This window comes from Mytilus edulis, chromosome 4 (genome assembly GCF_963676685.1).
Source record: "Mytilus edulis chromosome 4, xbMytEdul2.2, whole genome shotgun sequence".
NCBI classification, from domain to species: Eukaryota; Metazoa; Mollusca; class Bivalvia; order Mytilida; family Mytilidae; genus Mytilus; species Mytilus edulis.
The window spans coordinates 96,112,849-96,140,841 of NC_092347.1; the positions used below are offsets into that span (position 1 = coordinate 96,112,849).

At 32.4% G+C, this 27,993-nt stretch overlaps 1 protein-coding gene across 3 annotated transcripts; it reads right to left on the reverse strand.

The window, feature by feature from the left end:
- Positions 1-845: 845 nt before the first annotated feature.
- On the reverse strand, positions 846-26,821 carry LOC139521132 (SH3 domain-binding protein 2-like). 3 transcript variants are annotated; one of them, XM_071314436.1, is made up of 11 exons: positions 26,454-26,821; positions 18,207-18,323; positions 17,033-17,140; positions 16,059-16,161; positions 15,314-15,416; positions 14,508-14,581; positions 13,724-13,884; positions 6,537-7,224; positions 6,196-6,259; positions 2,823-2,876; positions 846-1,903 (listed from the first exon to the last, which is right to left on the reverse strand). In XM_071314436.1, the coding sequence occupies exons 2-11, from the start codon at positions 18,265-18,267 to the stop codon at positions 1,721-1,723; spliced, it is 1,599 nt and encodes a 532-aa protein (XP_071170537.1). In that variant the 5' UTR covers positions 18,268-18,323; positions 26,454-26,821; the 3' UTR covers positions 846-1,720. The 3 variants fall into 3 exon arrangements, with proteins under 3 accessions (XP_071170537.1, XP_071170539.1, XP_071170538.1); XM_071314438.1 differs by having other exon boundaries at positions 26,276-26,781; XM_071314437.1 differs by having other exon boundaries at positions 26,287-26,480.
- Between the last annotated feature and the right edge of the window lie 1,172 nt (positions 26,822-27,993).

Here is a 27,993-nt window from a genome sequence, read left to right on the forward strand (position 1 = left end):
CGAACGCACAACCAGAAAAACATAATGCTCCTTAGCGCGGCATAACAATTGGATTTGACCCATTAAGAATTGAATAAATAGGAAACAAATGGCAAGATGAAAAAAATTAGCGCTGGGAGCTAACGAGCAATTTTCTTTTTGAGTCTCACTGCTTATCAGTATCAGTTTCAAAAAGACAAGTAAGAAGTAGATTATGTGTGTGTCCTATAGTTGCTTACATCCTGGAAATTTGATCTATTGGAGATGCTTGTTTTTTGGGGCAATCATACCACACCATCCTACTTGTATAGAATCAAACCACGCTATCTTACTTTTATAATAACATATCTATTTGACTTATAATCTTTTTACTGATGTTATTTGATAGATAAGATATTAAGATTGTGTATATCATCATTACTATTAAAGCTAAACAGCAGGATGGTCACTAAATCCAAACAGTAGGATTGTTAATAAATAACACATAAACACTAAACAAAACAAATATGTACCATCGACAAAAACATAGTTACGTTTTTATTTTTTGAGACTTGCGCCGATTTAGTATTTAATTTGTTACTTGTTTTTTCGTATTAAATAATAATAACACTCTGTATTTAAAACTTTTATGTTAATTCATTGAATTAGTGTTTTGTTTTTAATTTTCAACATCAATTGTCAGGTCTATCCTAAGTTCGTCAATATAGTCTTAAGTCAGGATGTAGACTACAATTCACAAAACATTGATTTGGCGGCAATTACATTTACAGCGCTCTTGCGCTTTGATTTGTGTATGTAACCAACAGTTACAACTTTACGTGCGATGTTGTTTTGAAGTTTTATATCACTTTTCATGGTAAAACAAGTTTTTTTGTCAAATACATTTTATTACTCATACAAAATAAGAAAAACATAAGTTATATCAATATACATTCACGACTATTTCTTATATGCAACATATTGAAAAGCATTAGTAAAACTATAATGTACAGTATTACTTGCGAATCTAAAAAAAGATATAAATATAAACAAACGAAAATTGAGTACAGTACTCAAGCGATTCTGGATTCCAATAAGCAATTCAATCATTTCAGTATGTAAAAATACTACAGAACTATTAAACAATCGAGATTTCCCAACTGGTGAATCTAATGAGAAAAAGTATACATTTAAAAAAAAGAAGATAAACGTTGAAGAGTATAGTACTCGAAGATTCTGGATAAATTCAATGAACGATTCACATATGTCAGTATATAAAAAATACTTCAGAACTATTAAACAATTTAGATTTCCCAACTTTTGAATCTAAATGAAATAAAGCATACTTTAAAAAAATGAAAAAAGTAGATACAATATATAGAAATATGTGGTATGAGTGCCAATGAGACAACTCTCCATCCAAGATAAGCATAGTATTCGAGATTCTGGATAAATTAAACAAACCTTTAAATTATTTCGATATGTAAAAATACAGCAGATTTACCGAACAATCAACATTACACAACTTGTGAATTTAATAAAAACGTATAACATTAAAAAAAAAAAAAAGGTTTATGAGAATAGAACTCGAGATTCTGGATAAATTCAATAAACTTTTCAATTGTTTAAGTACATGTATGTAAGCCTGAGACTACTTTAACACATATGGTAGTCTCACATATAGTAGTCTCAGTGTTAACATACTGCAGGATTATCAAACAGTCAAGATTATCCCACTAATCATTGCATAGTACATTGTATATCACTGACACAATGGTTGTCCAACGGGTTCGTAGTCGTCATCATCCGGTGCAGAACTTTGTTTGGCATTGTAACCCAGTCTTAAAGTCACACCTATATTTGGAAGGTTGTGTCTTTTATAATGCTCTAGAACTTCGTGAAGTGTACCGAACGTAACATTGGCTTCAATCATAAACTTTTCACCCTGAAATTGATAAAACAATACGTATCAAGATGTCACTTATATATATGTGATATTATTGGGAATACGTCATTAAATAAACACAACAGAATGGGTTATTAAGTAGTATTCTTATATATATGTGTAATATTATTGGGTAAAGGCATAGCTGAGGTGGAAAAGGGATAATAAATGAATGACAAACCACTGACAATAACTGAGCAGTTTAAATATTCACTTATATATATATATATATATATAAGTCTCAACTGAATTTCATATGTATATATATAAAGAGAACGGCAATATCTGTAAACCAATACTTTAGGTGTAATACCACCAAATCATGGTACGTCAAATCCGGTTGTATAAAAACGAAAATAGGTCGAAAAGAAATATTCCCTAGAATTTGACAGTTGTAGTTAATTAATCCTACATTTTATTGCAGTAAAAGATTTCTGTGTCATAAACATATGTCTTGGGTATTTCAAAGCACCATTATTTTTTATTTGGGATTTCTATAGAATATTTTATAATCTTGAGGTTACATGGTGACTAAACCTTGTACACAGATAAAATAAGGGGAGACATTTGATTGGTTAACTTCCAGTGATGGTTATTTTCTTATAAGCAATGAAATGTTATGTGATTTTTTTTTATAGTACTGGACAGGATAAAACTTAACTCATGCCAAGTATTTCTTTATTTGAAACATAGATAAATTCTACAGATTTTTTTGAAAAGTGCAAATTTAACAAAGACTAATAGAGGAAAATCAATGGTGGTATTACACCTAATAAATCAAGATGAAGTCCTTGTACACTGCGCATGGTCCATAACAAATCGTTTACAGATTGGGGATTGTTTTGCCTTGTACAGAATTCATAATGCAGCGGTTTTGTTAATAAGAGTTGTTGCTACACCGAATTGACTGAACACTTACGTTTTTTTCTATTTTGTATGACTTAAGCCCAGCTTTGGTTTTCACCACTAAAACCTATAAAGAGAGAATAAATTAATGTTGAAATGAAATAAAATCGAGCAGACACCGAGCACATAATTTTGCTGATATAAGAAATTGATATTTCTAAAACACCATAAATATATAGTATACTAATTTACAAAATTGTTCAAATGTAAACGGTTTCCGTCCTAAATGAAAGTGGCCGCATTTGTGTTCATTCTTCATATTGAAATGTTAGTTGTATTTAAGAATTGAATGCTCTTTTTTGTAAATTTATTGGGGTGTAAAAGCGTTGACCGAAGTACATTTTGTATGAAGCGCTTTCGCGCTTCATACTAAAAATGTGCGCACGGTCAACGCTTTTACAACCCTATAAAGTTACAAAAAAAGCATTCAATACTTATAATTACATTTTTACCTATAGGATCATGAAAACACGCCTTTTATCAAGTTTTTATTTCATTTACCTGTGCACTTTATTGTGGGACCTCGTGTCATCATGAATGAAAAGTTGCATTGTGTAATGCAATTGATTAAGGAATATCGCGAGATTGCTAGTTAGCCAATCAGAATAACGTATCTATACTATTAAACGAGAAGACCTCATTTTGTGTGTCGCTTCTCTTCCTTCCACAATAAATTAATCATCATGCCTCTGTGTCCTATAGGTATCATGTATTGTCGCATTTGTCATCCATTCTTATTATTATTCGGTTTGGGTTATTTTGGGAAAAAAACGAAAAACTGCGTCCGGATATTTTCCCGTCATTGGACGAAATTTTAAGTCAGACTAGACATCCGGATATTTTTCTTCTTAAATAGAGAGGGTCTTTATAATATGTCAATTATGAATGACCGCCGTGGATGGACAAGTAAATTGAGAGTTGATAGTAAAAAGCAAATACACTTTATTCATAGTAATGTATGTTCATAATATACAGATAAACGCTAACATTATTGAAATCAATAGAGAAAAAAATTATAGGAGTTTTGGAGGAAAAAAATAACAGCCGGGTTAGAATTAACAATTGGCATGTCCCAAAGTACCTATAACTTTTGATACCTTTTTTGAAATTCTTTAGTCATAAAATCTTTTACAAAAATTCATCGGGTCACTAAGTATATTACTTAGAGAGGGTCTATATAATATATCAGTGACCGCCGTGAATTGATTAATTAACTAAGAATTGATGGTAAAAAGCAAACACACTTTATTTATAATAATGTATGTTCATAACATACTAAACGTATGTTCATATTGAAATAAGTAGAAAACAAAAACATGGAAATTTTGGGAAAAAAGCAGAAGGGGTTGAAAAACAATTGTCCTGTCCTCAAGTACCTATAACTTTTATTACCTTTCCTGAAATTCTCCAGCCATTATTTTTTTTTTACAAAAATTCATCCTACAACACATTACATAGTTTTCAACCACGCTCTGGATGCCCGCGATTTCGATTGGGTTATTTTGAGAGGAAAACGAAAATATAGGCGTCCATATATTGTTTCCATCATCTGACTGACTTTTTGAGAAATATAAAAGACTTCTGCTGCCCTTTAGGCCTGTTTTGAAATTAAACATAATTTGGATAAGTACTTGGGACAGAACAATTATTTTTTGCGTTTTTCTGTATACTATGATCATACATATATACTATAGATACATGTAAAGTGTATTTGATATTTATATATATTATCAATTCCAATAGTTTTCTATCCACGGCTGTCACTGAAATATTTCTGTATACTTCATACATATAAATATACTATGAATAAATTGTATAAATTTGCTATAATTTACTATAAATTCCAATAGTTTACATGGGTTACTTTTAATATATCAGGGACCGTTTTATATAGTAAAATATGTTCATAGTATACAGAAAAACAGAAAGAATAAAAATCGGTCTTTTGAAGAAAGGGGGAGGGCAAAAAAAATGTGCCCAGTCCCCAAGTATTATATAAAAAGTCCGTTTGACTTCTATAAATCTTTGTTTTCTTCATGTATGTTAATGTATGATATATACGAACTCTGACTATGAATATCATAATTTTAAACCTATAATCAAGAAAGTTACTCATTAAGTCTCTATGTTACTTCAATTTATTTCAAAAAAAGATACTCAATGGAGTACGTATGAGTAGTGTAACAGCCTTCCATTCAAAACAAAAACATAAGACATGTGCTCTTAACCTGTTTCATTGTACCATGTGACTTTACTCTACTCATTTAAATAACTCTGGTCATGTGTGCATGCTTTTGTATTTCTCATTGAATACAGAAAGCTCAGTAATCACATGACCAGAGTTATTTAAATGAGTAAAGTCACATGGTACAATGAAACAGGTTAAGAGCACATGTCTAATGTTTTTGTTTTGAATGGAAGGCTGTTACACTAATCATACGTACTCCATTGAGTATTTTATTTTAAAATAAATTGAAGTAACATAGAGACCTAATTAGTAACTTTCTTGATTATAGGTTTAAAATTATGATATTCATAGTCAGAGTTCGTATATATCATACATTAACATACATGAAGAAAAAAAATATTTATCTTTAAAAATGAATTTTTAAGAATTATTTTTTGAAGATTTATAGAAGTCAAACGGACTTTGAATTTTGATACCTCTCCTGGAATTCTCCGGTTATATTTTTTTTACAGTTTACATACGCTCTATTTCCCCGCGATTTCGCGGGTGTGTTCTAGTTATAATGAAACATACATCTAATGTAATTATTTGATAATAACACATAACACATATAAAGGTTGAGGATGAACACAAAAGCGGCCACTTTCATTTTGACAAAAACCATCTGAAAAGTGATATTTTTGGCAGATTTTTCAAGTTTAAGCTTGAATCGGAGAGTTTTTAATGAGTAAATCAGTTAAAATCTTTCACATAAACTAATTGAATCAACTGAAATAGAAACTTAACTGTTTAAAAAGTGTCCAAAATCTTTCGTCAGATGAACCTGAAATTTGAGGCAAAAATCGGCCCTTACCGGACCTACTCCTTTGTATTTTCCGCTATTTTCTGCTAATTAATGGTCATTTTGGAGTTAAAGCAAAGACTGTTCAACTAATTTTTCTGAAATTATGACATATGTTCTTGTGGACGAGACCGCTTGGATCTATCACACTAAAAATCTGACTCGGTCGGTCTGCAAGATTTGTATGCATCCTGATATGATTTCTCAATCCACTCATCTGTACACTGGTCTCATACATAGGAAATCACAAATCACACAGATTAAGAACTTGAACGTTCCAATAACTATAGTTCCTTTTTCCTGGGATCAGAAAAATGCATAGGCTATCAAAAAGAATGTTTCACTTATTGTAGTTACCTTTTTTCCTGGTTCAGACGAATCTCTAACTAAAAAAGTTCGTTCTGCCAGCAATTCTAATTCCCTACAAGAATAAATAAACAATTCAAAAGATTATAGTTTTCCCCCGACATAATTGTCGATACATTGCATTTGGAATTATACGAGGTTGGTCTATTCAACACATACATATGAGACACTTATTTCTTCTTGGCCAAATTCCCTACAACTGAAGATAGAATGCAGAAGTCTTTAAATAAACTGTTTAAAAACGCCATTATATCGTTGAAATATAATTTTAAACAACATTTATGTTTTAATGGATATATTCTTTTCAGTTTTCAGTTACTGTAGAATCTTACCGTGCACTGTCATCTCTGTTCCCACCAAACAAATATTCTGACGCGGGATCAAGTCCGGGATCCGGCTGCACGTAGCCCGACTCTTCTGTCATATTTAGATAATTAGTACCCCCCGAATTGCTACGCTTTGCTAAAGACGGGGGTGATTTCCTTGGTGTTGGTAATTTAGGCTCTGGGGATCTCGACTGCTTATCACTTTCTTTGGATGACGGCCTAGAGCTTGAATCTGAAGATACTGGCAAGTTGAGTTCTGATGTTGGTGATTCGGTCCGTGAAGGAGATGGCAATGTGGAGCGTAAATTTGAGGCTGGTGAGTTTGTTCGTGAACGGGAGGCTGGTGCTGTCATTCGTAATTGCGATGTCGGTGATATTGTCCTTGGTTTAGATGATACAGGCGGATTTAATGAATTAATGTACATTTTTTGTTTTCCTGGTTTACCTGGTTTGGGTGCTACTTTGGGTTTTGGTTTTGTTTTAGTTTGCACTGAAGTAGAATCGACTGCGTCTACACTAGTATTTCCAGCATTAAAGTTCACGGTACCCTCAGAAAAACTCCTTTGCTTTGTGGTGTCATTCGGCGGCGAGGCAGCATCTTCATAAGTCTCTCGTTGTTCTGAAACGGATTTTTGTATTCTTTTAGATTTCGGCTCTTTTGGGATGGTGCCAGTTGTTGATACGCATTTCGTAGCTAGCAAGAGAAAAAAACTGAAAAATTATTATTTTTTCCCCCAATTTTTGATAGGGGAATGTGGAAAAACTTTTCAAAATTTTTCATCTTTTGAACACAAGAGAAAATATACAAAAGATTCTATAGACAATAACACGGCCGACACTCGGCTAACCGAGAGTTTGGTCGGTTAATCTATATTGAGTATGCGGCTATATCGGCGGTTGGTCTGTTAATCGGGTTGGCTAAAGTCTGTTAATCAGATGTTATCGAGAAAATCATTGCAAGGTCAGTATGTTTCATTGTATAACTTTTTAATTATATTTATATCATAAAAACTATTCATGTCTGACAAAACGATTTGGAATACTGAATCCAGTGGTGTAATTATTTTTTTTTCTAGCTTCAATAAACGATCTATAAAATGAAAAGGCGAGTTACTCATCAGTAAATTTATACACATTTTACAAACACAAAATGTACAGAAAAATGACAAGTTGGTTGAGTTTACTTGCATGCAATATTTTGAACATCGAAAAAAGACAGGCATTATGTTTGTTTACCATATTAACATCAATATGTGAAAAATCTACACGAAAAACTGTATTTTGGTGACATAAATCAATTTTTGATAAAAATGTGGTCTGTTAATGGGTCGGATGTATAAAACTCGGTCTGTTAATTGGTCTGTTAAGAGTTATGAATGACATTACAAGCATAATTTAATTGCTATATGGGGTGTTATCTGAATAAAGGGATAGACTCAAGATTAGTGGCTAGAATATATGGAAACAACACATGAACAAGTTTAGACAATGGAATCTGAAAATTGATAGAAATGGTTTCAAAAAGTGTAATATCAAAGTAATATTAATTTTATCAAATAATGGTCGCATATATCATGTGGATTCTGTTTCATTGCTATGAATGGCACCAATTTGTCATTTACATAGGTAACAGGTATATAAATCAGAGATAAACTTCGTAATGTTACAAAACATCAGTAAGTAAAATTGTTTTTTTTCTTCTAAATTTCAGTATGAAGAGAAAACATAGAAATTACAATAATAGAAAATATAGATGGAAGAAATCAAAAGCTAATTCATCTGATGTTCAACCTGATTTCACCGTTCTTGAAGATGATGATAATGAAGAAGATCATAACGATGATGAAGATAATACTGATGCTAATGACCTTGACGATATTAATGATGATGATGATGAAGATGATGATGATGATGATGAAGATGATGATGATGATGATGATGATGATGATGATGATGATGATGATGATGATGATGATGATGATGATGATGATGATGATGATGATGATGATGATGATGATGATGATGATGATGATGATGATGATGATGATGATGATGATGATGATGATGATGATGATGATGATGATGATGATGATGATGATGATGATGATGATGATGATGATGATGATGATGATGATGATGATGATGATGATGATGATGATGATGATGATGATGATGATGATGATGATGATGATGATGATGATGATGATGATGATGATGATGATGATGATGATGATGATGATGATGATGATGATGATGATGATGATGATGATGATGATGATGATGATGATGATGATGATGATGATGATGATGATGATGATGATGATGATGATGATGATGATGATGATGATGATGATGATGATGATGATGATGATGATGATGATGATGATGATGATGATGATGATGATGATGATGATGATGATGATGATGATGATGATGATGATGATGATGATGATGATGATGATGATGATGATGATGATGATATGATGATGATGATGATGATAACTGGATTCTGAAGTTACAAAAAATGCTTCCTGATGTTGTCCACGCATTCCGTAAGAACAATCTTATCATTTATCTTCTCATGCTATTTACTCTAATCTCCACGGTTAAATTCGATTTCAAAAACATCTGTTTCCTTCTGAAGTTACAAAAAATGCTTCCTGATGTTGTCCACGCATTCCGTAAGAACAATCTTATCATTTATCTTCTCATGCTATTTACTCTAATCTCCACGGTTAAATTCGATTTCAAAAACATCTGTTTCCTTCTATTTTGTGATATTTTGAGATACTGGTCTACAGACTCTACATCTAAAATGAGATATCCTTTCAACGAAACACAGCAGTTCTGGTGGCTTGGAAAAATTTTGTTCCACGGTCGATTTCAACGGTTTATGTCTGGATACAAACATGCAGGTCAGAGTAATCTAACAGGTTACTTAAATCCAGCGACAGCAAGAATAAACTTTGCCCTGTCTAGTCATATTCACATTAATGAACATCCGATAGATTTAAAAATTCCTGATATAAAAGGACCTGGTATTTTTCATGAAATGATACAACTGATATGATCGCAAAAAAAGAACTCCTATGTGTTAACATTTGATGGCAAGAAATTGGCACCCGGACTCACGGACGAAGCCGGCGATATAGATCTCCTCGGATATGGACCAGAACCATTACACCTTGACCACTGATCCTTTCTTCATGCATTTGAATTTCAATTATTATTTTATGTTTCTTTAATCACTCTGTAATGTTTATGTCATGTTGTAACTAATGTTATGCTCTTAATGGGCCCTTTAATTTGGAAAATAAAAATATTGTATTGTATTGTATTGTATTGTATTACACCAACAACATGAGCAGTACACGAAATCAAAAGAAATAATCTCAAAGATCACTGGGTACTTACAAGGCTCCTCAAAATCAGACAATTATATTAAAAATGCTCTGTTAGATGTATCACATATATAGAGTGAGCAAATCAATCCGTGACCTTCGTCAACTAATTGCAAAGCAGCAATATGCTCTCGACAAATTCACAACAAAGGCAGCAAGTGAACCTGGAAAGAACTATTGTTATGTGATTGATAGCATTAAGACTGCAATTTACCGTGCCAAGTCTACTATCAAAGATGCTTTCGCAACAAATGATGCCTTATTTGGATTTATTGCATTACTACAGAACTCGTCGGGTTATTGCATTACTACAGAACTCGTCGGGTTATTGCATTACTACAGAACTCGTCGGGTTATTGCACTGACAAAATGGTGAACTTGTCGAAGACAAAATCCTTTGTTACACTGAAAGAACCACGGCAGGTACATTCATCATTACGTTTACCGGAAACAGAACATGTGCCACATCATTTGTTGAAACAAAAATCAGACGAATGGTTTAACCTACGAAGACTGTCAAGGTAACCGGTAGTACAGCATATAATGCATTAGGTATTGATGGACTTAAATCTCAAAAGGAAACATTTCAATACATAAACAACCAGAAAGAGAAACCAGTACCAACAGAGCAACGCCGTTCCGAAAATTTTCTTTATGTTACACATTAAATCACCATCAACACAAATATAAAAAAATCTTACTAATGTCAATTTCTTGTTTAGAACCACGTCTTACCAACGATTAGAAAACAACGGTCATTCCGTCCTTGATACATTTAGGCGACAGAAAATGAGAATGATGACTTGGTACAAAAGACAATACATACCGGAAATAAAGTCCTCATAGATACCAGGATTGAAATTTTATTTTTACTCCTTATATTTATGCCAGACACGCGTTTCGTCTACGAAAAACTCATCAGTGACGAAAAAAATGTTTAAAATGCCAAATAAAATACGAAGTTGAAAAAGCATTGAGGAAACACAACTAATACCGGCGTCACACATCAGCGTATAGCACTGACGTGTTCAAAATCATTTACGCTGCCATTACGCTAGTAATTTTGGATGCATTTAACCTGTCAATCATATTTGTAACGTGTGCAAAACGAGCTTTAAGCGTGTATTGGGCGTACTAGAAACGTATGTTGGCGTATGTTGTATGTTTTTTATGCTGCATACAAATTTCCTGGGATTGTAGAGTTCATCAAGCGTATTTACTTTCCTTCATTGGCTAGAGGAATAGGGGAAGGGTTGATATCTCATAAACATGTTTATCCCCACCGCAATTTTGCGCCTGTCCCAAGTCAGGAGCCTATGGCCTTTGTTAGTCTTGTGTGGTCTAGTATACATATTTTTTAAGGGGCCAGCTGAAGGACGCCTACGGGTGCGGGAGTTTCTCTCTACATTGAAGACCCATTGGTGGCCTTTGTCTGCTCTATGGTCGGGTTGTTGTCGCTTTGACACATTCCCCATTTCCTTTCTCAATTTTACCTTTGTATTTCGACGTACTACAAACTTATGCAACGCGCTTTGAACGATTGCTTTAGCGTTCCTATGGCGTGCAACTAACGTATACCGACTTTGTCAATTTTATTTTAATTCGAGCGGCCAATCAGTCCATATAACGCTATATTGAAGTGACACACCCTTCAATGAAATGCAAAGAAATAAAATTAAAATAAAAGTTCTCTTTCCATAAGGATACTGTTGCACCGTATTGTAATTTTTTCGTCACAAGTACATCTCATTTTTTTCAATGTGAAAATATAAACTAAAGGTAGTAAGACTATTGTCGTGGCTAAATAACTCTTAACTGACACGATTTAAATTGTCCAACCCATTAACAGACTGTATTCCCCTAATATTCATTAAAATGTGGTATTACTCAACTTATATAACAATTATGAAATATTTTAACTATGACAATTATTTTTTTAGAACCAAAGTACTATTTTGTGTCCTTTAAATCATATATAAAAATGTTTTTTAGCCTTTTATCCAAAATATTGCTATGCGTACAAGCATAAAAACCACATACTTGCGAGACGCCTTTTCGTTTTACTTAAAACTGGGCAGGCTATGCAATTTTTTTTACTGGTGGAAAATGTTCTATGATAGATATCATTTTGTCAGACACTTTTCTTTTTTTGATTTGGTTCTTATAATATGCCAAAAATCTGTATATTTAACAGAGTTTAACATTAAATTGTGTGTTTTACTCTTAACAGACGTATAGCCAACCCGATTAACAGACCAACCGCCGATATAGCCGCATACTCAATATAGATTAACCGACCAAACTCTCGGTTAGCCGAGTGTCGGCCGTGAATAAAACATGGTGTATATTTTGGATTGAAAAATCAATTGCAATTTAAAATTTAGAAGTTATTTACATGAAATCGTTAATATACTAGTCTAATTAAAATGTTAAACAACATGTAGCACATAAATAAATGACCTAACAAGTAAACTTGGTGAAATACTGTGGCCAGCCGTTCTCGTCAAAACTATGTTTAAAACCTTTCTTATACTCGTCAAAGCATACATAACTATAAATGAGATTAGTTTTCCCATTTAAAAATAGCAACATATGTCCAACTTTAAACGTTCGACTGTTTTGCGGAAAGGAATATGGATAAAATTGCAAAATCGTGAAAAAAGTGGAAATGTTTTAAAAGTTTTTCTAACAAAAGATAAAAAGATAAAATGGCGACCTTATTCATCAATACATGTAACTCAGTGGTTGTCATTTGTTGCTGTGTTGATTAATAGTTTTTCGTTTATTTTTTGTACATTAATTTAGCCGTTAGTGTTCTCGTTTGAACTGTTTTACATCTGTGATTTCGGAGCCTTTTATAGCTGACTATGCAATACGGGCTTTACTCATTGTTGAAGGATGTACGGTGACCTATAGTTGTAAATTTCTGTGTCATTTAATCTCTTGTCTAGAGTTGTCTCATTGGCAAAATATCACCGTTTTTTTTATCTGACGCATCATTTACTCACTTGGATCAGGCTCATATTTATTACTCTATCCGACGCATCATTTACTCACTTGGATCAGGCTCATATTTATTACTCTATCTGACGCATCATTTACTCACTTGGATCAGGCTCATATTTATTACTCTATCTGAAGCATCATTTACTCACTTGGATCAGGCCCATATTTATTACTCTATCTGACGCATCATTTACTCACTTGGAATAGGCTCATATTTATTACTCTATCTGACGCATCATTTACTCACTTGGATCAGGCTCATATTTATTACTCTATCTGACGCATCATTTATTTACTTGGATCAGGCTCATATTTATTACTCTATCTGACGCATCATTTACTTACTTGGAATAGGCTCATATTTACTACTCTATCTGACGCATCATTTACTCACTTGGATCAGGCTCATATTTATTACTCTATCTGACGCATCATTTACTCACTTGGATCAGGCTCATATTTATTACTCTATCTGACGCATCATTTACTTACTTGGATCAGGCTCATATTTATTACTCTATCTGACGCATCATTTACTCACTTGGATCAGGCTCATATTTATTACTCTATCTGACGCATCATTTACTCACTTGGATCAGGCTCATATTTATTACTCTATCTGACGCATCATTTACTCACTTGGATCAGGCTCATATTTATTACTCTATCTGACGCATCATTTACTTACTTGGATCAGGCTCATATTTATTACTCTATCTGACGCATCATTTACTTACTTGGATCAGGCTCATATTTATTACTCTATCTGACGCATCATTTACTTACTTGGATCAGGCTCATATTTATTACTCTTCACCAGAGATTCATCAGGTTTGTCATAATTGTCATCTGACGACTCGTCATCGTCAATCTCATAAAGCTTTGCTGCAGACGGAGAGGCACCGACGGTTGATTCCAGAAGATTATATTCATCGGATTTTTTAAGTCTGTAATAAAGATATCAATAATATTGAGAATGGAAATGGTATTATAGTTTGAATAAAGGTATGATTAATTCATTCATTAAACACATAAACACATTCATCTTTTAAAATAATATGGAAAACCTCAATGAACCCCCGATTATTTTATTATTATTCATGATCAGAATCGAGATTTTACTCTGTCTCTACGTAAAAAAACAACGAGTGCGTTTGCCAGACTTACATTTTTAATTACTTTTATAACTATAGCTTTACATGTGCTGCAATTCTAAGAATTTTAACTATGCTTTTGAATTTAGAAGAGGGATGACACTAGTTAACACCTTTAGGAATAATCAAAGTACTGAATTACTGTTTACTCATATGACCTCTAGATCTTATGGCCGAATTTCAATCTCACAGTAAACCTGAGAAGACTAAATTGATATACCACTTATATTTATAATCCTTTTCCAATCTAGATTGCTGCTTAGTATTATATCAATATTCTTATAACATTGTGGAATTACATAATAGGCAATTGTTCATTTTTAAGTTTTCGTATTCTCTCGGTTAGTTTTCCTGTTTATCTATTTGTTTGTCTGTCTTTATACAGCTGTTGAGCACTTACCATACTTGCTACTTACTTTGTGTGTTCATCGTCTGGTAAGGATTCTTTATGAACAACAAGCATCGATACATATATAGCTCTCATCCATTCCTAATAAACAGACAATACACATAGATATCGTACAATAGATATAAGAACATGTGGTATGAGTGCCAGTGAGACTTCTCTCCATCCAAGTCACAATTTGTAAAAGTAAACCATTATAGATCAAAGTACGGTCTTAAACACGGAGCATTGGCTCACAGCGAACAACAAGCTATAAAGGCCCCCAAAAATGACTAATGTAAAACCCTTCGAACGGGAAAATCAACGGTCTAGTCTATTTAAGAAATGAGAAACGAGAAACACTTATATGAAACAGTACTGTAATATCACAACATAGAAAGACACACTTTCAAATATCAATTGAAATGGCTAACGCAATCAAAATACATAATAACACGTCTAGTGAACACACACTGAACGAATAAATTTGATCTATGTTACAATGTAAATACAAAATCAATAAAATAAGGGGTGAATAAATAAAGGCAACAGTAATATACTGTTGTGAGATTTTAAACATCTAAAAAAACCCACTAATAACCTTGAACAAAAGCCACTGTTACCCAAAACGAAAAAAGAGAATTTGAGATATTTTGTTGGACATCTTATTCTTGGATATTTTGCACTTAAAATCTAACTAAAAGATATACGGGTTAGTTATAAGAGCTGCAAGATGTTCGTATTCAACAATATTCAAGTAAATTAAGAAAGCCATAAAGTATTAGGACATGAAATGCATCATTTCGTATTCTAAGAATTAATTTATGTGTTACATACCAGCCTCTCTGTATCTGTTGCACAACTGAATTTGTAGACTTTGCCCTCTGACGAACATGGAAAAATTTCAAAGCAGTGGGGTATACTAAAATTCCTTCGTAATCTAAAATACACAAATGTTTATTTGAGTTTATCAAAAGTTGTGTAAGAATTTCCTTTCAACTCTATTTTAGTAAGTATTCAACGGTACAACGGATTTTTTTTCGATTTTGAGTGAAGTGAGTCTTGTCTCAGTTAAATAAACATTATCTTCCAATACATTTTTGTCATAGCCATGAACTGCAGCTTCGTCAAATTATCAGAACGAGACTTGGTGCATTATGGTCTTATTTTAAACAATTAACTCGTTTGTTTAACTTTAAGGTGAAGAAACAGTTTTCATGACGCAGACAATCATCGTCTTAGATATTGCTTGGGTTACCTGTTGTTAAATTTAAGGATTTTCTATTCAATTTGTTTAGGCTTACGCATGGAACATGGAATCCTCTTGTTGTTGTTATTTAAAAAATAATCTGTTTGTGAGATATCAAGAGGCAGATAACAATGATTTGTGCTCCTTACTTATTATCAATACGATATATCAGGACACTGAAAAGCATCATATATGCCACTAATTCAAGATGACTTAAGTTGAAAGATACCCAATAATTTTCACTATATCTTATAGAGATACCCCAACTAAAAAAATGTTCTATGAAAGTTAAATGAGATACCATTAATGTGCAATAAATATTCGTATACTTACTTGTGATAATTCATAAGAGAGAAGTGAACTTTTGGAGATGCTGAATGATCATCATGAAAAACGTAAACACAACCTTGAGATAGCACAACAAAATATTGTCTCCCTGAAAAATATATTAATGTCATTACGAGAATGGAATGTGGAATTTAACAGTCATGTCGAGTAACTTGCTTCCGAAGATTTCGAATCTTTTCTCACTCATCTGTTTATCCTCCGGAGAATTTGGTGTTGAAGGTATATCTTTCATGGACTATCTCTTAGATTTTTGTTAAATTTAGTGTTGATTGTATGTTGATTATTAGTCTACTGTCGTTGTGTTGCTGTCTTATTGACATGCATCCAATATTTTTTTTATTCAGATGAATTTATCAAAAGAAGACTTCCACTGCACACGTTTAACTGCAAACATAACAACTATTTCCAATCAACCAGTTGTGCCACAGAATTGTTATAATAAGTTGCAGTTCTAGTCGAAATGTTTTCACAATTACTTTTTAAAATAATGTGCTCAAATAGGACAGTTCTTTCCATATTTAAATGCAGAAACAAATTGAACAATTCTTTCTAAATTTAAATAGTTCTAGTTTAAAAGAACAGATGTATTGGGGTATTTTGTTTCGTCAGGTTGTGGTCGTCTTGATGCATACCCAACATTCCCTTTTCTTAATACCCTGCAAACCACCATATCAACTTTACAGTGAGGTCAATGCATTATGTAGTCGAGTATTCATATGACCCTAACAATGCTTATAAGGAAATTTTTTTAACTTTAAAGAGAGGACAATGGATAACCAGTCAGGACAGGCGCGGATCCCCAGTCTTAAAAGGGGGTTTCCAACACATGCAAGTCATATGAAAGGAGGGTCAAACCCTATGTTCCCATACAAAAACAAAATCGTCAAAAAAGGGAATCCCCCCGCCCCCTCCCTCTTTTTGGTTTTGTGCAAGTTATATATGTTGATAATTCTCCTTACACTGAAGACTTGCGAGGGGTCCAAGTTTCTTTAATCCACGTTCCAGTTGTCCCTCTTTCCTCACTAAACCTTTCCAGTTAGCCTCTACAGTAATAAGATCTTGGGCTCCTGTGTACAGATCAGATAAAACATGCTAGTATTTAAATCATATATTTCTGACATGCAAATATAATTCAATAATATTTTGCATACTTGAAAGCACAAGGAAGCGTTTTATCTATATAAAAACATACACATCGTATGACCAATCGAGATATGCCCATTATATAATTGTATTGAACAATTCATAAGAATGTTCTTCCTTTTTATCCTACACTTAAACAAAAATCACGAGGCCTAAGTAGGATAAGACAAAAATAATGATAGTCCTTTAAATATGCAATGATGTATAATAGTTAAATAATAATGTGCATATTTGCAACATATGCTAAATGAACAAAATTCGTCAACATACACATTCGTCTTAAATATTTTTTACTATCTCCCAAATATGTCAATACATGACATGTCGATTTGAAATAAACATTGCTGCTTTGAACAATCGATGTTACCTGCGTGCTAGATCCCAAAGTAAAAAAAAATATTGCGCGCTTGAGATATTTCAATCTAACTCAAAGTCTCCCAGTCTTTCTGCTTAACTAGATGCATTGTACTTGTTGGAAAAGACGATATTGAACGTAGTCTACATGTGACAATAAAAAAAAAGTCCTATAACTATATTTACGAAATACACGTAATATAGAGCGAACAACTATAATTTAAGTCAGTATTTGTGTTCTGTAAAGGCAGCAGTAGTATATCGGTGTTCAAAAGTCATAAAATAATTGAGAGAAAGCAAATCTGGGTTACAAAATTGAAACCGAAGAAAATACATGTGCAACAACTGTAAAAAAAACCAACAACAATACAAAAGCCAACATACGCATAAACGCCTGAACCAAGTAAGTCTAATGTGTTTTTAAAACATAATATTGGTTCATTTATATGTTTTGGGGTTTAGTGTTGCGTCTCATTTGCTAAACAGTATACACTTTTGTTTAGGGGAACATCTCCTTGATTCAAAGTTACTTATTACTAAACTCTAAAGTAAACAATACTGTAGTTTCAAATATCTATTATAGTACGTAATATTAAAATATGTTGCGCTTTATTAATGAGTCATTAATTCACATACCTATATTAACAAAAGGGGTGTCTTTAACTTGTGAAGGCTTCAGATCTTTATAGCTGGACATGTCGGGTCATTTTTGATACCCTGTTTAAGTTGCTACACGTTCTTCTGAAAATCTATCTAAATATTAAAAAAAATCATTCTTTTATTTATATTAATATAGTAACTTGTCTCATTACATATCCTAATATTTATACAAATAAATAATTAAGGGTACAGGGAAATCACGGTATCATGATACCATATACGTTCTATAGATATCAGGCGCGGATCCAGAGGGGGGGGGGGGGGGCGTTCCGGGGGTTGGAACCCCCCCTTTTTTTAGACGATCAATGCATTTGAATGGGGACATGTAATTGGAAACCCCCCCCCCCCTTTTTGTCCTGGGTTAGAACCCCCCTTTTAAAATGGCTGGATCCACCCCTGTAGAGATAGGCCCTTCATAGCCTGCTATACAATGTGTGCTTTGTTATGATATCATATACGTTCTATAGATAGGCCCTTCATAGCCTGCTATACAATGTGTGCTTTGCTGTTTTTTTAAGGCCAAACAATGACATGTAAGTGGACATTTATTTGTGTTTTGTCCTTTAGTGGATATAGTTGTCAAAGATACCAGGATTATAATTTTATACACAGACGCGCGTTTCATCTTCGTAAGATTCAACACAATCTAATTAAAAACCGATCTCTCATCGCTCCTGTTTCTGATATGTCGCGTGGGAGATCTAACGAAACCCGCTTTAAGGTCACATGTGAATGACCTCGTAGGTGTGTCTTTTTCGACCAATGAAATTGAGTCTTCCACGATCTTGAAAGTTTAACGTAAGGTAAAGGGATGTAACTCATTTTATTTACGACGAAATGGTCAGTCAAAATAATTCATAAACTTTTTGATTGGCTTATCAATAGGTCGTCAAATCATTTGCATATCAGTATAAATTCTTAACTTTTAGTTCACTCACATGTGACCTCAAAGCCGGTTTCGTTAGATCTCCCACGCGACATATCAGAAACAGGAGCGATGAGAGATCGGCTCCCACGCGACATAAAATTAGCCATGATTGGATTCAACAGTGCCGCACAGATCAAAACAGCTTTAAAGTCAAACAGATGTCTCAATGGCGATAAATCTACATCTGTTTATTTCTATACTGACTTCAAACTTCAAAGAGTTTAGTAAATGAAAAACCGATAAAATAATAAAAATACCGAACTCCAAGAGAAATTCAAAACGGGGAGTCCTTTCCAAAATGGCTAAACAAAAATCTCAAACACATGCTCTTCATCCGTACTTTATTTGGCCTTTTTATTTTTTTAGTTTCGAGCGTCACTGATAAATCTTTTGTAGACGAAACGCGCGTCGTCTGGTGCAAATTTATTCCTGGTGTCTATGATGAGTTTATATCAAACGAATGGAAAACAACTGACATATTCGTGAGTTGGTTTCAAGCATTTCCTAATGTATAAACAGGTGGATTAAACCTGGTTTTATAGCCATCTAAACCTCTCAATTGGATGACAGCAGTCAACATTGTAATATAATCCTAATCGTTATATAAAAAAATAAGAATTAACAAAGAAAAAGAAAATGGCACATAGATATTCCATAGAAGAAGAATATAAGCAAAAATGAAAAAAAACACCTCAAAACTGACGATAGATGGTTTGTATCAAAAGTAAAATCACAAAAATACTGAACTTAGAGGAAAATCAATTCGGAAAGTCCATAATCACATGGCAAAATCAAATAACAAAACGCATCAAAAACGAATGGACAAGAACTGTCGTATTCCTGACTTGGTACAGGCATTTTCAAATGTAGAAAATGGTGAATTAAACCTGGTTTTATAGCGCTAACCCTCTCACTTTTATGACAGTCTCATCAAATTCCGTTATATTTACATTGATGCGTTAACTAAACAGACACAATAAATAAAATAGTCAAAATATGGGTACATCAGTCATCATCGTATAACAATTTGAAAAGGAACAATTTAACAGAACACAACAAAATCTATCTACAAACACATTCATTGATTTGTGTGTCTGACGTCAGAAAATTTTATACGTCACATAGATTTGTCGTTCAATGTGCATACAATTTTAAAATTTACAAAGGCAATGTTAGCATATAGGATTAAAAAATCAAAAGTATGTAAGAATAAATTTCAGAAATAGACCGATATTGAAAATAGTCCAAAAGTTTTATATAGAATTTATAAGAATCCACAAATAGTTAATTCCACTACGCGATTGAATGATTTTGACGTTTATGGTTCAACGTATTTTGCAATTCACAATAGAAATATATCATAAAGACATAAAATAGAACATTATCATACTGACGGGATCTTTTAAAGTACAGAGTCACGTTATAAGAACCAAAGCAATACAAAAAGTCGCATATATATACAAAACACGCAACCAAAAAATTAAAGACAATACAAACACATTAAGCCACGCCAAAAGTATATCACAAAAAATGTACCAGGACAAATAAAAAGAACACGAACACGTAATAACTAATAAACAATGTCAGTATTTAGAATCTATACATCAAGACCATCATGTTAACTGACAGCTAGTTCAAAGCCACTAACAACTAATAAGAAATTCATGCATATAAGACTAAATTATCAATCCATACACATCCAACATCTATTGGATTTAGTGTAAAGACATAAACAGTCAGAGAAAAACATGACCTTGCGCAATGCCAAGATACAGGTATTGACAGATTGTAGATCCACGAATGTGTATATGTATATAACATACTAGTAATATTTAGTTTGCTTTTAATTTACTTTTAAAAGATATCGCCTATAATATATAAGATATCTCATATAATATATAAGATATCTCCTATAATATATAAGATATATATCCTATAATATATAAGATATCTCCTATAATATATAAGATATATTATATATCTTATAATTATATAAGATATCTTATATAATTTCATTTTTATGAAATATCTTATATATCATATGCGATATCTAGTATCTAGATATCTTTAATGTTATATAAGATATCTCCTAAAATTTATAAGATATCTTATAAACTTTATAAGATATCTTATTATCTTATAAACTTTATAAGATATCTTATTATCTTATATATAAAATATCTTCTAAAGTTTATAAGATATCTTATAAAGTATATGAAATATCTTAAAAACAATTTTTATATAAAATATCTTATATAATTTAGAAGATATCTAGATATCTTATATAGTTATAAGATATCTCATATAGTTTATAAGATATCTTATACAGTTTATGAGATATCTTATAAAGACAATTAAATAACATATCTGATACATTATATGAGATATCTTACAAACTATATGATATACATTTTTTGTATCTTATAAACTATAAACGACCAAAATGACCAATTAAATTATATGAGATATCTTATAAACTATATGACATATCTTATAAACTATATAAAATATCTTTTAAACTATATCAGATTTCTTATAAACTATATAAGATATTAAGAATAAATAGCAAAACGGCTTGCCATACATATCGGTTGTTTCTTCAATTTCAAGTTCTGGAGGATAATATATTAATGAAACCCAATCAGATAAGATTGGATTGGTAATGAAAAAAACATTATTAATATATATTTGAATGCGAAATTTAACTATCTCATCTTATTCTTTTTGACAAGTGTCTGAAGGAACTCCAACTTATATGAAAATAAGAAAAGGTCGACAAGGAGAGGCGCACAGTTCGTTCATATCAGAAACTAGAGGAATAAAAAAAAATATACCGCATCTTCATTCAAGTTTACACAATTTTATACCCTTCAACACAAAAAATGTACACTTGAAATCAGCTCTAACCGATCTGAATGACATAACAATAAGACAAACATTTATTTTTATTTTATCGTGATGATTATCTAATGTCAGCGTGTCCACACTTTTAGATGATCTAAGTCTATAGAAACAAACTTCAAATAAACACGGAAATGCAATTGACATAAATTATATTAAAATATACTTGACTTTGGTCCCTCTTTAATGAATCATAGAATCATAGCACGATTTGCCCCGAAATCATTGTAAATTCAAATGAATATAAAATTGGAATCTTCACGCAAAACAGGATTTATATGAATAACAAAAACTGATTTATTGATATAAGTAATATTTACACTGATTTTTTAGCTGATACATTAATTTTACATAAACAAGCTTGTTTTACAAGTATAATGATGACAATGGCCTTTGAGATAAGTGAAAGTAGCCACCTATGGCATTTCCACTTTATATTCACAAGTTACAATACAAAACAGCAAACACTTTTCATATAACTTCATCTAACTTCCTTAAACTTAATCTAAGAGTATTTGATCAAAATAACAATCAGTGTAAATATAAATATTAGTTTCGGAAATTGATTGTGGAGAAAACAATCGATAAAATGAATATCTTGAGAAAACCAGGTTCAATAGATTTAACTAAAAAAAATAAACTTACACCAAAACACAAAAAAAAACCAGCCCAACAAAGCATACAAATTAAAGCTCAACTGACGACAATTACCGCTATCTAAATATGTGTTACAATTATTCTTCATGTTCAAGCCGGTATTGTTTAAATTAAATAATGTTATTCTTTTTCGTGATTTCATTTATGAGCTTAAGTACTTACACATGATAGATCCTGTTTGGTTTATTTAAGAAGACACAAGTGCTCAGTACAGTGAAGGGAATTCAAGTGATTGCGAAGTGTATGCAACGTTTACTGACTTGTAAAGAGAGGTGTAAAAATTTGTCGATATAGTTAAGGTTAGACACGCTATTGCGGGATGGGTATACTGACAATATCGTCAAGTGAATGCATATATTTAGTGTAAGATATAGTGAAATGGTTACAAGCAATTAGTAATTGATATAGTGATTTGTATGCATGTGATCACTGCTGGTTAACATCAATTGTAATTAACACTGCAATTAAAGCGGGAGGTTTGGCATGCCACAAAACCAGGTTCAACCCACCATTTTTTCATAAAATGCTCTTTACCAAGTCAGGAAAATGGCTGTTGTTACATTATAGTTCGTTTCTGTGAGTGTTACATTTCGATGTTGTGTCTCTGTTGTGTCGTAGTTCTCTTATATTTGATACGTTTCCCTCAGTTTTAGATTGTAACCCGGATTTGTTTTTTCTCTATCGATTTATGAATTTTGAACAGCGGTATACTACTGTTGCCTTTATGTATTGAGCTGCTTTCGGTTAAGTACAGTGAAAGTGAGATCTGCCTAAAAATAAGCATTTTAGCATATTGAAATCTGACTGCCATGCCGGGGTATCTCGAACTGTACACTACTCATCGCATTTATGACTAATTTTGTTTTCATGCGCGTAGCTCTACGTTTACGTCAAAACGCCCGGGCGTACACTTGAATTTTGAAAATGAAAAAAAAAATTATAAAATCAGAAAATCTGGTTAAAAGCACATCAGCCGTGTGATTTTTTTTTGCAGTGGATTGTAATTGTGAATAAAAAGGGACTGAATTTACTTTAATCAACTAGATCCTATTATAGATATCTTCTAATTTTCTTTAAAAGTCTGAATCTACTTTGAATTCTGCGTACTTTTCTTATATTTATACAATTTATTATCTGCTGAGATTCGATATGCGGTTTGCATTTTTTGTCGAGCCTGTGATTCATGTCTAAAAAGCGAGTCAAAGCGTCGTCGGCGGCGTCAATATTAAGATTTCGAATTGATAAAGTGTTTTGAATGGCTCTCCGTGAAATTTTACGAAAGTTGGAAGAAAAATGTTCCTGATCAAAAGAGTATCCAGAGCAATATAATAATGCTTTAATTTTCCCGCATTTAACGGATAAAAGGTATTCTTTCTGCAATTAATAAGTGGTCACAGTTTGGGCTTAAAGTTTGTTTATTCTTAATTAAACATTTTACTACTTTGTCAAACCTTTATCGAATTTGATAAAAGTTTGAAAGAGGTTTTTAAAATTTTGAAAGCATTTGTTTACGTTTATTTTCTGATCTTTACTCATAGCCGGACTTTCTTTACGCAATTAATTGTTTTTTAATGATCAATTTATAAAACATCATAGATTGCCATGAAATATTGGCACACTTAAATATTCTAGATCAAGAAAAAATATAAAAAGAGAATTTTAGTTTTTTTTTTTAAACAATTTAAGGGACTGATAAACTGATTCACTTTTTGTGGGAAGAAATCATAGGTGTTCCAGGAAATTTTTATATTGCACCTGTTAGAATTAAATTTGCATGTCCATTAAAAGGTGCTTTTGTCGACTGTATGCTCACTCACGGCTCTCTTTAAACATATTTGAAAGTAATATTGGTTTGGACGTTTTTTCTAAAACCAATGACCACTAGCTTCCAGTTTAACACGATGAATAAGTTAAACATATTTCAAAATTAAACATAAAAATAAACCAATTAGATTCAAAAGTATGTTGCTATTAATGAATTTTTACTGACAGGAATGGTAGATCTCATTCTAGATAACTCGATAGCTTTCGGGGACTTCGTCCCCTCGAAACCACTACCAGCAGGTGCTTTGACATTGAACGGTTGGCACCCCTTAGACCCTCGCCAAAGCTCGGGAGTACACGTAAAAATGACCCAGCTACGCCACTGGTTTTCAATACTTAGTATATACAAATTAGAAGATGTGGTAAGATTGCCAATGAGACAACTCTCCACCAAATGGCATAGAAGTTATCACCTATATAGTAAAGTGTTATAGTATTCTTGTATTTGTCTTTTTGAATATTACTTTTACTTTTTACCATATTTATGTGTTTAAACGTGATTAATATTATAACATAATATTGAATGCTGTACCCCTATATTTGACATTTTTACCTATTATGTCTGGTTTTGTTTACACAAATGTTGTCAACATAATGGCATTTAATGCGACTGTCATACATAAAGGTTACAGTAGTATACATACACGTGTGAGGTTTAGCTTGCTTTAAAACAAGTTTTTTTCCCCCCAACTTTCAACATAAGTAAATGGCTGTACCAATTCAGGAATATGATAGTTGTTATCCATTCGTTTGATGTGTTGGAACTTTTGATTTTGCCGTTTGATTAGGGACTTTCGTTTTGAATTTCTTCGGAGACCCGTCAGTCCGGTTATTTTTTAATTCTTTTTTTTTTTTTAACTTTTTTCAACATTTCAGATGTTCAATTATTCGAAAGTTCACAAATTGTCACACGAGCACGTGATCGTATGGTTATATTTTTATTCTTGAGAAGTATGATTCCTGGTGGTGAATGAATTCCTACCAACGTAGGGGTGAAATTCAATCTTTTTTTCTTTTTTTTTTCTAAGTCTTTTTACACTGTTAAATTTTCCTTAGCCATACAAGGTTATTAATTAATCATGATTAATTTCAGGATACATATATCAGCGTAAGTGATGTAATACATGTACAAATGTCAAATGTGATTGTAGAACAACATATACAGTCGATTAATGAAGTGCACATTTGTCTGCATGCACTTCGAATCCAAATTTTGTTACATGTTTGTACAAAACAATAAATGACAAAGCAAACATGATATACAGCAGCAAATGACAACTACCGAAATACAGGCTTCTGATTTGAGACAGGAGCATTCATAAGGTGGCAGGGTTATACATGTTTACTGGTGCCAAACCCCTCCCCTAACCTGAGACCGTAGCACAAAATAAGAACAAGCTATACAAATCAGCTGAAAAGGGTGGAACTCATTAGACCAATACAAGGCAAAAAAAGCGTCATAGGTACAATAATATAGACCCTAAGTACAAATCTGAGAGTATTCGCAGTTTTAGAAGACCAGTTTAAAGACTAAATGCCCGATCTTTTGATAACGGGTATACTAAAGACCAACAACAACATAAAAAATACATAATATTCAATATTAACACATTGAATTAATACTGACTGGTCATATACATATATATTACAAAGAATAAATAAGCCTAGACATAATTTAACAACGCAGTTTCACTTTCATTCATGATTTATAAAATCATTTAAATAATATGTATACCTTTTAATCACTCATGATTGTCTTTTTAAAAAATCCATTTAAAACATTCGAAATATCCTTGTGAAAATCACCAACTTAGTAATGCGGAAGATAAACACAAGTATAAACACTTGATGGGTCACAATTTCTTAATCCAAAAATAAATACACAATTGTATACCGAATATGTTATAGCCTACCTGTGTATCGTTTAGTATTAAAATGTCAACTAATTCCCTCTAGATCTTTCCGCTACATACCCGATTTGTAAAGTATTTTCTTACACATTAAACTCACTGCACAATTTTTCTACTGAAGTCCTTTGTAAACTTTTAAAAACAAAGTAGACGTAATATGGGAAATCCAATTAAGTATGAGACTGAACACATGAATGACCTATTTAACAAAATAGGAAAGGGTTTGTCATATGTTAACAGTATTCGGAAAGTTTCAGTATCTTTTTTATATCTAGACACTGTCAAACACTAAAACATGCATGCTTACACATGAATGCTACGCGAACGGGGCAGGTAGTGACCTTATACTATAAACAAAAGAATTTCGTATCATGGGCACTTCATAAATATGTAAAAGATGTTTAAAAATGTTTAAAATATCATAACTCAGTTTATCTGGCAAACAATGCGTTTGTTTGTATACAGCAATCGGTATTCTATCAGACAGTCTAATAAAAAGGACCGATCATAATAAACACCATGTTGTCCGAGACTTAAATGTTAATTAGATTACCTCACAGATTTTTTTTGTCAAATTTTAAAAGCAGGCATTAAAACAATAACAATCAATTATTAGGAGGCATCATTCTAGTTCTGATATAGGCTAATCTCCCTCCACCAGTTAAACAGTCTACGTGCTTAGAAGATAAACAGATAATTCGAGTCTAAATTTTTGACGATTTTTTAGTTGAACTCTCTACAACAAGCCACAAAGGAGACTTAAATACATAGGAGATCAACTACTCATAGCCAACATTTTTTTATGTTTTGCTAAGTCTAGACCTAATCTTGGACATGTAGAATGTAGTAAAGAAATAGATTTACACTGGTTGTGCTAAATGACATTCCACCTGCATTTCTCCTTCAAAGGAAATGTCCATTTAACAGATTTAATGACAAAAACTGCGCAGTGAAAGAGGGTTTTTACTGTGAACCGTTTTACTGATGAGTCTTTTGTAGACGAAACGCGAGTCTGGCGTAAATATGAAATTTAATCCTGGTATCTATGATGAGTTTATTTACAACGGTCCACTGGGTCGATGCCACTGCTGGTGGAGTATTAAATCCCCGAGCGTATCACCAGCCCAGTAGTCAGCACTTCTGTGCTGACATGAATTATCATTGATATGGTCGTATTTATAAATTAACTGTTTAAAAAACATTCCATTTTTTTGGAATACTACACTATTCTACCTCATGAATACATTATCTTAGCTGTATTTGGAAAACATTTGGGAATTTTGGTCCTCAATGCTCTTCAACTTCGAACTTTATTTGACCTTTTTAACTTTTTTGGATTCGAACGTCACTGATGAGTCTTTTGTAGACGAAGCGCGCGTCTGGCGTAAATACAAAATTTAATCATGGCATCTATGATGAGTCTATTTACTCGTGTAGAGAAATTAACCATAAATGGATTCTTTAATCGATAAAGAACTTCTGGATGATTTCAAATCGCGATATTTCTCTGTAATTCTATTTATCAACCCTGTAAAAAATAAAA

Bases quoted from the DNA above. Each gene is read 5' to 3' on its own strand.
- LOC139521132 (XM_071314436.1), bottom strand. From the start codon at position 18,267: ATGTCCAGCTATAAAGATCTGAAGCCTTCACAAGTTAAAGACACCCCT. The intron at 17,141-18,206 runs GTATGTGAATTA...ATCTGTACACAG, and splicing joins CACCCCTTTTGTTAATATAG to GAGCCCAAGATCTTATTACT. The intron at 6,260-6,536 runs GTAAGATTCTAC...TTATTCTTGTAG, and splicing joins AACAGAGATGACAGTGCACG to GGAATTAGAATTGCTGGCAG.